The sequence below is a fragment of the Spinacia oleracea genome, chromosome 4 (assembly GCF_020520425.1).
Source record: "Spinacia oleracea cultivar Varoflay chromosome 4, BTI_SOV_V1, whole genome shotgun sequence".
NCBI lineage: Eukaryota > Viridiplantae > Streptophyta > Magnoliopsida > Caryophyllales > Amaranthaceae > Spinacia > Spinacia oleracea.
In genome coordinates this window covers 67,064,950-67,077,686 of record NC_079490.1, presented here as the reverse complement: position 1 = coordinate 67,077,686, position 12,737 = coordinate 67,064,950, and the positions used below count along the sequence as shown (strand labels likewise).

Genomic DNA, 12,737 nt, shown 5'->3' with positions numbered 1-12,737 from the left:
TATGTGTTGCATATTGCTAAAATCAATTCAGTATAGTTTAATAGTTTAACGCATGTCCCTTCAATTATTTATGCTGATCTAGTAAGGATAACCTGCCTCTGGAGTTATCGATGAGCACTCCTCTTGGTAGTTAGAGTCCCCCGAACTCTCAATCTCTGCCCTGCGGGTATACGTTGAGCGATCCCCACACCAGGGATCACAAGGGAACCTATGGCCGTCGTGGTCGAACATAATTTCACTCCCTTTATGTCACGATAACCGGGTTTTGTCAGTTTTTCTCATTGTCGTTAAGAACTGAATGGCGACTCCTATATTACTAGTCGATTGGGTGTAAACTCACAGGAAATCCAATTACACTTGATCTGACAACGTCACGCCCACGAGGGACGAGGTCACGCACGCATTAGCCTCGTGCTTTTTCGACCCCCTCACAGCCGTCGACAGCAAGCTTTGAGGATGGCTGAGCTGAAGTCCCCTCCTCTTGAGCCGGTGAGTTCACCTCCTCACTTTCGGCATCAGAATCCTCAAACAAAGGAGGAGGAAGACCTTGTTGCTCAGCCTCAATGATTGCGCCCTGCTTGCCAATTTGTCGCTCAAACCAGGCGAAGGAGAAGTCCTCCATGCAGGCGTCCCAGGCTCGGCGAGTTCTCTCTCTTACGCCCTCTGCAGCCAATTTGGCCTCGGCCTTGACCCGAGAAACCTTGGCCTGAGAAGCCGAGACCATCTCTTCAAGACTGGTCACTTGCTGGCGCAAGCTCGCAGCTTATTTCACCTTGGCCTCGGCTTTCTGGAGGAACGACTGGGCAGAAAGGGCTTCGGCATTAAGGGTCTCAATAGCAAGAACTTGTTCATTAATTTTGACCAAGCACTGCTTCTTGTCACTCCTCAGGACGGCCAGCTCCTTGCTCTGAGCTTCAATGGTCTCCTGCATCTCCAGCCGAACCTTCTCCACCGTCGCCATGGCACAGTCGCCGGCATTGGTAGCCTTATGCACCTGCCACTGAAGCTGACTGGTGACGTCAGCTCGCCAGCGTTTAAAGCCCTCGGCCTTAATGAGCAGCTGCGGGAAAAATACAAGTAAGAAAGGATAAAAATTATTAAGTACAGGGATGGAGCAAAAAGTAGGACGCTTACATCCAAAAGAATCGCCTGCATAGCCCCAAACTGCGCGTCCGCCGCAGGAGGGAATTGGTCCACATATTCCTTCGGCACGGCCTTAATCACCGAAGAGATGATCTTAGCCTTATCTCGGGATGAGAAATGCCGAGACGGAGGAATATTGCGGACCTCATCGTCCAATGCCGCCTGCCGACCAGAAGCTATACGAAAGAAAGGTAAGAGTTTACACAAGTCCTTAACCCAAGAAACAACTGAGCCTAAAAGAATCCTGAACATACCTGGATCGTCACCGCCACGGGGAGGAGGACGAGGAGCTTCTAGAGTCTGAGCTGCCTGAGCCGATGGTTGATCATCCTCACCATCGAGGATCTCAACCGGCGTAGGAGACGCAGCTGTCCTGCTGGGACCGGCTCCGCCTTTGGCGTCCCCCCGCTTGGCCGAACCCTCAGGGGGAGGGTGCTGCCGTAGAGGAGTCACAGCCATAGGGACGACCTCCACCAGAGAATCCGTAGACTTCTCCGGCACGTCCTCCTTCTTGGGACGCCTGATCCCCGCCTTGACTTTAGGACGCTTCCCCGCCGCGGAAGCATCCCTTTCTTCGGCCTTGCGCTTTGAGCCGGCCGGACCCTTCTCACCCTTCTGCAAAAACAAAAACAGACACTATAAAGAAAATGCCGAACCAACATACCAACATCAATAAAAATAGACTAACTTACTTTCGCCGGAGCGCCTCCGACGATCCCTTTTAGCTTCTGGTCAACCATCTGGGTCAACCAATCTTTGGTGCTAATCCCTCCTTTTTCCTGGGCCGGGAGCTTAGACATGGCAACGGCTGCAAAAGAAGAATTTTACACCAATTAGTTTAACAAATAATATTTTCACAAGAAAGCAGTAATGCCTTGTACCTTGGTCTAACCCATGATCTAGACCAGCTGCCGCCAAGAACACTGGGTCCTTGAACTGAGAACATGACGGGAGCCAGGACTTGGGGATGTTCAGGTTCTTAGTCCCTACCGTCACCGACTCAGCTTGGAGGTGGACGGCAATTTGGTCCCACTCCTGAGCCGTTAAGGCCGGCAATTCCTCGTTCCCTCCAGAAAACCGAGGCTCCAATTGCCAACGGCTAAATTTCAGCTCCGCCGTCTCATCTGCGGTCCACATGACAACCCACCTCATCCTCCAAAAATGATGCTTTGACGGCTTGTCAAAAGTAGTAGCATATTCACCTTTGTTGGCAAATTGAAACCAACCCTCAGCTCCCTTCACCTTCTGGAAGCGCACCAGCCTGAGGAAAGCATTAAAAGACGGCCTCAGGCCCAACAGCTCACATTTTGCAACGTACCCAAGTACGTTCGTCCATGAATTAGGAGACAATTGGCAAAGACCAATGCCAAACCCATCCAACACTTCCTCCACGAAGGGATGGACGGGGAAACGTAAGCCGCTCTTAAAAGCGCCGGCATACACAGGAAACTCTCCAGGGCCCACGTCAAAAATAGTGGACGCCTTGTCCTCTGGAAACCTCATCTTGTAACCAGGGCCAGTATTCATGCCGGCCGCATAGTTCTCCCCATGCTTCTCTATCCATTTTAACCACTTTGGGTCAGCTCCAATATGACCTGCAACAGCTTGAGGTACTCCAGCCGCCTCCTCTAAAACTTCTTCACACACAGCCTCGTCGTCGCTCTCATCTGGCTCCGACTCCTCGAACGAGTCGGCGGGCTGACTTGATGGACCAACATCCTCCATCTCTTCCATCCAAAACTCATCAAAGTGCGTTACCCCTTGATGGGCAGCGCTAGTCTCGCCAGGAGGAGTCCGGCTTATCTCCCCTGCCGTCACTTTGATGGATCTCCCCCCTGAGAAAGAAGGGTCCATCTGCTGACCCCTAAGCCGCAAGTCAGCAATGTTTGCCGTCTTTTTCGTCATCGCCATCGTGTCCTGCATAAGACGCAATGGGAGGCCGAACTTAATGACTGGCTTAAAAAATGAGGGATATTGGTGCGGCGTAGATCAGACCACCATACCCAGAAGTCCCAGCCTTAACGACTCAAGAACCTTAAAAAGCACCGACCAAAATAATGGACGGTACCACAATAGACGGACAACGAAAGTAGTTCAAAAATTTAACACAAAAAAATGAAGACGAAATGATTAGGCAGTTACCTTAAAAATGTCGGAGATAATGGCGTCAAAAGCAGGCGTCCCCGAGAGTAGACGAAGAGCTCGTATAGACCGTCTTCGTCCTGCGAAATCAGCCGATTTGAAGAATGCGTCAAAAGTCTCTGAAACTTCTCTCTAGAAAGCAAGGAGGTGAATTTCAGAAAAGTAAAAATCGAAAAATTTTACCTCCCTCGTATATATAGAGGGATAGAATGGGAAGGGTCACCACGTGGCGCACTCGCTGCGGTTCAAAGAACCAGATTGAGAAATCGATGATCAAGAACTGGCAGTACGCGAGCCATTTTACGCTACTACCCTTCTTGAGGGGCAAATGATGTGGGTAAAAATACCCCGCCTACGTGGCTCAATTGTCGCAGGACACGTGGCACCTCCTGATTGGTCAGCCGCCTATTTGGCTGCCATTTAGGAGTTGCAATGTGCTGATGTATGACTGGCCTAGTTATGCCAATAACCTTTGAGGCCCATGGTCCATAGGGAATGTTATGATGGTGACACATGTCATTATCTGATAAACAAACCAATCATATGAGATAACCCTAGGGTTTTCCCCCAAAAGGGGGAAACTATAAATATACTCAATTCCCAAGAAATTGACACACAATTCTAGATAGAGAAACATTCTACTACTTACCTTTAATGCTTTCTGTTCATTAATTACATCTTCCTAAAAACTCGTGTCTTACTTAAGCATCGGAGGGAATATTCCTTCGGGAATATTCTTGTTTTGTAGGTACGCCGCCGACGTGGACTGGACTCGACACTACGTGGAACCTGATACCTGCTCGTCATCATCCAAAGGAAAAACTCCCACAACAGTCACCACTTATTTTACTTATTAAAATATCTACCCAACCTCACTTGTTTTATTACTTTATTTCATTTAATTCTTTTTCTTAATACACGTGCCCAACCAAGTGTATCTCTTAAATAAATACGGAGGGAGTACTATGTAATTTTTTATACACTCTTATTCATACTTGATTGATTTTTTAATTTATTTGTGTTCGACTTACATAAGTACGCAATACAAATAAGTAGACTACTCACTACTACAAAAATAGCCTAAGAAACCGAGCGAAACAAGGCAAATAAACCTCACTTTATATGGTGCCTAAGTAGTAGGTCTCTTAGCATAAGAGACCGGAGCTTTTGCTTGGTTTCTCTGGTATATCTAAGAAACCGATTTTGACAGATAACTGGTTTCTTAGATCCATTGCTGTGAATTTAAATACAAAGAATAAAGGACCAAATTGATGAAATATGCGGTTTCTTTGACTGTACTAGGAAACCACTCCATTATAAAGTGCGGTTCCTTTGATTTTGTTAAGAGACTATATTTTAAGCATCCACGGTTACTTTGATACTCCTCTGGGCAATCTAAGAAATCAGAATTATTAAATATCTGGTTACTTTGATTTTTTAAATTTTGTTTTTATTAAATTTTAAATGGATTCTACAACCAATAAATTATTGGCAAATAATATATTATTGGACCACATTATTAGTAGATTATTTTCTTCATCTTCATCGATCTGATCATTGATAACTTGCAACATTAGGCAAAACCGCAAAACTGTTATGCAAGAGCTTACGGTGTTTCTCACAAATTAAAAACCAATAAAACAAGAACTACTAATATAGAACCACATTATTGTTTATTACATAATTAACACCCATCCCAAACATCACAATATCTCCCCAATAAGCTTCATTGTTCCAAAGGCTCTCCAACATCAGCACAATCAGCAGACACATCAGACAGGCATCACTCGCAAGTTTGGCGGATTGACCCCGGAATAAACGACCCCTCAGGGAAAAATTCTTAAACATATTAAACTTGTTCGTTCTGTGACAACCTTAGCCACATATCAACTCTCAAGCTGTCTTGTTGGAAATACTCTATAGCCTGGATCAAATGATTAATTGACAAATGCTGATGATGGAAAAGATGTTTTAGTCGTTAGGAAACTCTTTTAGTTCCTAAAAATCCTTAGGAAGTAAGACTTATGCACTTATCTTATGTTAAAATACTAGTGTATGTCAATTATTTTCCTAATTAAAGCTGCAAGTTGTAGTGTACCAGATCCTATACTTGTTCTTTTTTCACTAGAGCTGGAGGAGGATTGTTGTTCACCAGAATTTTCGCTGCCACACATTTCTTCAAGTGTTGGAAACTTCGGAATACATGAGCAGGATTCACCCTTCTCGTTGGCCCTCTTGTGTGAATCACATTCAAACAGTTGAACAAAATTAGGCCTAGCCTTCTTGGTAGCTCTCTTGTACAAACCAGAGTCAGGCAGTTGATTAGGAATAGGATTAGGCTTTGCCTGCAAAATATTGGCAGTATACAAAATGACAATTAGGTTGTAAACTTTTGTAAGAAAAAAAATATTGGATAAAATTAAGTATTGACCTTAAGTGTATTTATTTCTCGATTGTTTCTAATGACAACAAACTAATGACAACATAGCTGATATGTTCATACACTCACAAATAAACCAAAAAAGAGAATAGATCACCCATTGATACTTCAATCAAATGATGCCTAAAAGAAGGTGAAAATTAAACTACTGAAACCATCAACGATCACACTAAATACTTAAGTTTTCAAGCTGGCTGGAGACTTCCGACAATCACCAGATTTATCTAAAATGAAAAGACACAACACCATCTAAACAGAAAAGTACAGGCATTCTTACACCCTATGACTTAAACAGGTCAAACCTGCATTTTTCAATCTGTGTCATATTTCAACCATCAAACTACCAGCCAGTTCAAGTGGTGAAGGAAACTTGACTGCTCGATCCACAAATCAGAAGCCATTTGAGAAAAAAACAGTCTGAATCACAACTCGGACAATAGAGTAGCATTAATACGAATATTGCTAAATGCTTTTCTTAACGAGATTTTTAAAAGAAAATGTTCATATTAGGAAATCGTATTATAATAAAGCCACACTATTTCACGAAAAGTTTAGGATTATACTGTACTTCAAAATTACTACTCGTATTTGTTAATTTACAAACTTCAGAACACAATCTGAGGGTGCCAAATACTTCACTTCAACTTTACATTGATTCTATTGTACTATACGTGACTATTGGTTACGAGAGGATAAAGTGTACATCAAAATGACTACCCCCACATAGAACCAAAAAAATAAATTTCGTGTTTGATACAACGAATTTTGGAAGCTGTACAGAATTACCTTAGGGAGCTAACTAGTCAAACGATTCATTTAGATATATACACAGACAAATGTAGAAAAACCACAAGTATCTGCATCATTAGCCAGATGAATTTCAAATATCAGAACAGAGAGAAATAACTAATATGTTAATAATATTAAAGTCATGTCTATATCCCGATGTACTCCATAAATTATATCATCCACAGCAAGTAAAAGCAAGAAAAAAGAACATTAAACCTCTAACCCCTAATGGCCTAACACTAACTAATACTCACCACGAGCTTGTTGCATTGTTGTATTTGCTTCTTTAAACTCACCTGATCGAGATTCCTTGATCTACTTTAAGAGCTTCTCTTGTAGTGACTGCTCACAGCCCCTAGAAAGAGAAAGCACCTACTCAGCAAACAGAAATTGATCATGATATTTCTTCCCTTAGTCTTATGAAAGTAATGATATGAATAGACATGAGGACAACTGAATAATCTCTTGATCAACTTCATCTCTGTTGCTAGAAACTAACAACATTACCATTAGCAAGATCCCTAAGGAAGAGCGGACAGAGAGGTCAAAAGGTATAAAGAAACACCCAATTCATAATAATGCATAAATAAACTCAAAGGAAAAAGGAGTGCTACTGTGAAGCTCTACTTTTATGTTAGATACCAATTTTTTTTTTTAAAACACCAAGGGGATCATGATTTACTAATGTGGGGTTCCTTTTATCAGCACCAACAATCACTTGCTGGAAATTCATGAAAGAAAAATTTGGATCAGCTGGAAGAGAAACATGACAACCATTCAAATTGAAAAATTAAAAGAAATCCAAAATGAAATTTCTCATAGGTTGATTTCTCATATTACCCAAATTTAACTTCCAACAAACCGAAATTTGAGCAAAAGTAGTTACCTGAACTTTACTTTTATAACAATACCGTATGCACCAAAGTCCATGTCGTGCTCATCTAACAATACATAAAAGACATGTCAGAGTATCAACCTAGACTCAACTATATTCTCTATCAGTAAGTGTTTTCATTTCAACATATCACAATGATACCTAATAATACTTCTCTAGCAATAGCCATCTCCTGGAAATTATGACCAAATGTTCCATTGATCTGAGAAACAAGATTCTGCAATGTTGGAAGCCAGCTAGCCTGAAGCTAAAATAATATGGTTGTAAGAGTGAACATTGAACAATAATAAAATGGCTGAAATTTTGTGGAGAGTAAGCTTCCAAGGTCCAACAGCATGGACCAAAAAGTCCCAATTAATTTCTCGATTCCAGTACAAGAGAATCGCACCTTCAAGGCATCTATTTCAGCCAAAAGAGTCCTTAATCCATGTTCTTCTTCTTCAAGTGTTCTTGCCAGGGCTTCAATCTTCAATGCATAAGAGCACAAATTAACATAAGTGCAATCAGATGGATGTTCAATGTAATGCGAAAAGGCATTACCTTTCTTTGTCGCATTTCATATTCTGCCACAACATTTTGATTGAGTAGGAGGATGGAACTAGCTTGCTCCAAATTAGCCTCAAGTTCCTCAACTGTACCAGGCATCTGAAGGCAAAGGAAACAAATGTATGTAACTTCAGAACAAACGATTTCCATTCGATTAAATATATATATATATATATATATATATATATATATAAGAACAGCACTGAAATCTAGAGCTAGTGGATATATGTGGGAAAGCTCTATCAATTTTGAGTATTCTTTCAGGTCCAGTCTCTCAGCATATTGGTTTAAAGCAGCTCTGAGTGATGGGGAATCAATCAATCATCACAAGGTTGCTGGAGCTGATTGCCATCCAGATTCTTGATGCACCTGCTGCTATTCTAAACAAATTAAGATCAGAACAAAATTGACAGCAATTCAAATCGGAAAAAAAACTACCAGCGAAATCAGCAAAATTCAATCGAGATCGATACAAAGTGTATTCTTACCAGCGAAATTGATACTCCAAAAAAATCTTGAGAGAAATTCATATGGAAAATATTACGAAAGAGATTCATATGGAAAACTTACCAGCGAAATTCAAGAAAAATCTTATCAAGAGTGCGAAGAGTGAAATAAGGATTTAGGGTTGCTGAATGTTCAGGAAACGGAGAGATAGTAGTGGGGATTTAGGGGTTTCATTTTCTTTCATTTGCGGTTGCGGTTGCGGTTGCGGTTGCGGATGCGGATAAACGATTATGAGGGAATCCAAAATCAAAATATAAAATAAAAATCCCAACCTTAATTAAATTAAAAATAAAAATGATACTTTATCTAATATATGCGTAAGAAATTGGTTAAAAGATCTTCAGTTTCTTTGTGATTTTTTCTTAAATATAATATTATCTAAGAAACCATATATTTAAGGTGTGAGGTTTCTCATATTTTTCCTAAGAAACCACATTTCTAAGATATTTGGTTTCCTTATATAAGAAACCTAATAGGTAACTTATGCGGTGCTATATTAGTGGTTCCTTAATCCATTTTTGTAGTAGTGACTCTTGAATTTTTATAAAAATCATACTACGTTCTCGTATAATAGATTAATTTTTTATAAAAAGATAATCTTATATTGGTTATATTTATTACCAAATATAGAAAAGATACAGGATATAATTTAAAAATGGATTCCCTATGTATAGAATAAAATATTTTTTTATTTCGAGGAAAAGAGAATAAAAATATATTTTTTTTAGGTAAATGTTAACAAAATAATCATAGAATCAAGTTTTTTTTTTTAAATATTTTTTTATATCTATAAGAGAGGCCAATCAATGAGTGACATTTGTCATCACCACATTGATTTCCTCTCTTTTAGTATAATAATAGATAGATAGATATATACGTGTCACCTCATTAATAATTATCTACATGGCACTCAACTTTTTTCATTCAAAAAATAAATTAGAAATCTTATTTTTCATTGGTATTTATATATTTCGTATAAGATTAGATTAGAGATCGTAACCGTCAAAGTTTTGAGAATGGAAAAATTACATTATATAATCCAACCTTTTGACGATTTTTCGTTAATAATTCAACCTTTGGATTATTATCTAATAATTCAACCTTTGTACCCCATCGACTTTTATTGCACCCAATCGGTCATTCACCCGGTACAGCAGGTCACTCATACACGTGTAATGCAACTATTCGTTATTATTTATTTAGTTTTTTCTTTCTAAATGTTTAATTAATATTTTGATTTTAAAAAATATATTTTTTAAATAAACAATTTTATAGCAGCACCATCTTCAAACACCAAATGCAACCACCATCTTCGACATTTTTACGGCAACATCAAACATGGTTACACGGTCAACACCATTTACAACGCCAAGCAGAACAACTCCAACAATAACGACACCCCTTTATTCCCCCCCCCCCCCCCACCCCAACCCCCAACCAACACACCTCTGCTTCTACCACGACCTTCTTTAGCCACCAGGTCCAAGAGCACCACAAAGCCCCAATTTGATTTGTTTATATATATATATATATATATATATATAGGACTAGGTTCTGATGAGAATCTAGGTTATAATGAGAACCAATCCCAGCCGTTGGATGATGATGAAACGGATGGCTGAGATTATTTCGAGCATTAATGACGAACTGCAATTTCTCTCTCTTGCTAACTGACAACTTCTCTCTCTTCAACCAACACACTTCCTCCCTCATTCACGTCAATTTCTCTCTCTTCAACGAACACTATTCCTCACTCCCTCACGTCAATTTCTCTCTCCTCACTTGAACTCAAACGGATTTTTTTCAAAATCACTTGAAAAAACGGGAAGTATATCGGAATTCAAACGGATTGCTGAAATTTTGAGGTATGTTTACATAATTCTTACAATTTTGTTGATTTCTTTTTTAATGTCGAATTTCCTCAAATTTCTGCAAAATTGTACTCAACTTTCTACGAATTTTGCTCGATCCTACTGATTTGAAGAATTCGCAGCTTGAAATTTGAATTTTCCAGTGCCGGAGCTTCGATTTTCCGGCGAATTAACTACTAAGGTATTTTCTCTCTCCTACTAGTTTAAGAACTTTTGTTGCTTGTTTTGAATTTTTTTTGATATTTTTTTTGTAAATTTTTGTTTTGAAATTTTTCGAGATAATTTTTTGTGTTTGATTTTTTGTATTTATTTATTTTAACAGGAAAAAATGACAAAAAAGGAGAAAAATCCAAAACAAGGTAATGTAGCCTAATTTTTGTTTACTTTTGATAATATAAAGTTTACCATTAAAATAATAGTTTGTTTACTTTTCAAAATTGAGATTATCTACATTTTTAGCCCTGAATAGTTTGTTGAATTTGTTGAGCTCTTCATATTATTGTTACAAGCTCTTTTAGTGTCAAAATTTAAAAAAGTAACTGATATAGGCTCAAAGTAAACAAAAAAACTAAAAAAGAAATCTAAACAACCGAATCTGACCTTTCAGACATTTTTGGCGTATATTAAATACTTAAATGAGGAACACCTGGGTCTTGCAATTGTTGTTGGAGTGTTTAGTCAATAGTAGGTAAAATACTTATTCCTGTTGTTTGTGATAATCAGAACTTGGTTTAGAAGGGAGGTTTAGGCAGTAAAATTTGGACTTTGTGATTAAGCAGAAAAACAGTAGGAGTTTGTATTTCTTAAGTGATTAAATAATTGTGCGGCTGCTGGCTATGATTACTGAGCAGAAGCACTAAGGCAAAGGGTTCAACAGGCATTGCGAATTAGAAACATTGCAGTGCCAGTTTAAATATGCAATTCTAAGTTGCTGTTTCTTTATGATTGCCTTTTCAATAGTTTTGTAGATATTAGGGAACATTTGGACTTAAGGGTTTGGTTAGTGTACATTTCATCATGTATGCTATTTTGGTTAGTGTATATGGAAGAATTTTGAATTTACAGTCCCTTTTGACTATAGTTTAAGGGGTGGTTCTTCATCTTTTTTACTATAGTTTGGTAATAAATTTGCAAAAGTAAACTATATCTATTTAAAAGTTGATTAAATCTCTCCAAAAGTAAACTTAATAATAATTAAGCGCTAATTGTCTTTCTTTTCCTAAAGCAAGGTTGATTTTATGATGTTTGTTTCATTACTTGTTGGATGTTGACCTTAATTAGCTGATTAGGTGGTGGTGCAGTCTAATATTGGTTTACGATGGCTGCATAGCTTCCATGACTTGTTGTTTGTTTTGCATGGTTGGTGTCGAGTTTCGCAAGGATTGTTTTACTGATCAGGCCAGCGTAGTCTGTTACCATTGTTGACTTGTGTTACTTGTTGGGCAGTTAATCTGTTTTGTGTGTTAAAAGATCGAGTCATAAAGTTCTCATTTAATTTGACAGGATGTATTAAGTTAGGAGGGAATTTTAATACCAGCAAATTAAAATATATGGAAACTTTGGTATGTAGAGTGCGAGCTGAGAAGAGAAGTTTTTGCATAGAAAGTATAGTGCGAATAAGTTGTGGAATATAGAGTTATCCTTGCATCGTTTGGTAATACTCCCTCTATACATGAAATGAAACTTTAAATTATATTGGTTGATTGTCTATTTATCTGTTTACAGTTGCTAAAATAAACTAAGAATATCTGGTAAAAACAAAAAGCAGTGGAGTTGGTATATGTATGGAGAGATGATTAGTAAATTGTGAATTCATTTGTACTAGGCCTAAGCCAATGAAAGTCACAACATGTTAGGATTAATTACGAGGAGAAATAGCTGAAGGTCCTGTGGAACAGGAAGGATTAGATCTTGCAGGTTGGTGGCAAATGCAGCAGGTTTGCATTAGTACAAGGTTAAGGCTGGTACAGAAATAACTTCAAATGTGTAGTCGTAATACGTTTGCAAAATGCACCCATTTCCTTAAATGCAATCCTTATCTGACTGGAAATCTGGAAAGTCACATCAATATAACGAGAAAGAATATATGAATGATCTATTGCTTTGATTTACTACTTTGAATTTCATAGTTTGATGGTGCTGGTAAATCACTTCCTGTCTTAGTTGCTGGTACAACCTTCCTAACCCTGATAATTGACCATTGTGTGAGCTATGATTGATACAGTTGTCTGTGAAAGATGTTTGATATCAACAAATTATTTCCATTTACTTTTTTTAGCTATTTATCTACTTTTAGAGAAACTTGAAATTTTATTGATGTGAATTACTTTAAATAAGTTCCATTTACTTTTAAAATAGTTGCATTAACTTTTCAGAGTTAATTATCTACTATTGTTAATTATGT

At 38.4% G+C, this 12,737-nt stretch overlaps 1 protein-coding gene across 10 annotated transcripts; it reads right to left on the bottom strand.

Moving 5' to 3' along the window:
- Positions 1–4,910: 4,910 nt before the first annotated feature.
- Positions 4,911–8,900, bottom strand: LOC110796198 (structural maintenance of chromosomes protein 5). Of its 10 annotated transcripts, none has more exons than XR_008933022.1 (8): positions 8,526–8,900; positions 7,950–8,327; positions 7,798–7,875; positions 7,551–7,656; positions 7,401–7,455; positions 6,811–6,869; positions 6,512–6,582; positions 4,911–5,630 (listed from the first exon to the last, which is right to left on the bottom strand). XR_008933022.1 is itself a non-coding variant. In XM_056843789.1 (7 exons), the coding sequence occupies exons 2-6, from the start codon at positions 8,103–8,105 to the stop codon at positions 6,830–6,832; spliced, it is 390 nt and encodes a 129-aa protein (XP_056699767.1). In that variant the 5' UTR covers positions 8,106–8,327; positions 8,526–8,898; the 3' UTR covers positions 4,911–5,630; positions 6,811–6,829. The 10 variants fall into 10 exon arrangements, 6 of the variants coding, with proteins under 6 accessions (XP_056699767.1, XP_056699766.1, XP_056699764.1 ...); XR_008933021.1 differs by having other exon boundaries at positions 6,769–6,869; positions 8,526–8,898; XR_002535526.2 differs by lacking the exon at positions 6,512–6,582 and having other exon boundaries at positions 6,769–6,869; positions 8,526–8,895.
- Positions 8,901–12,737: the final 3,837 nt, after the last annotated feature.

Coding starts and splice junctions, on each gene's coding strand:
- LOC110796198 (XM_056843788.1), bottom strand. CDS start 8,105: ATGGAAATCGTTTGTTCTGAAGTTACATACATTTGTTTCCTTTGCCTT. Junction 7,657..7,797: donor CTGAAATAGATGCCTTGAAG/GTGCGATTCTCT, acceptor ATATTATTTTAG/CTTCAGGCTAGCTGGCTTCC. Junction 6,870..7,400: donor GTTATAAAAGTAAAGTTCAG/GTAACTACTTTT, acceptor TTCTCTTTCTAG/GGGCTGTGAGCAGTCACTAC.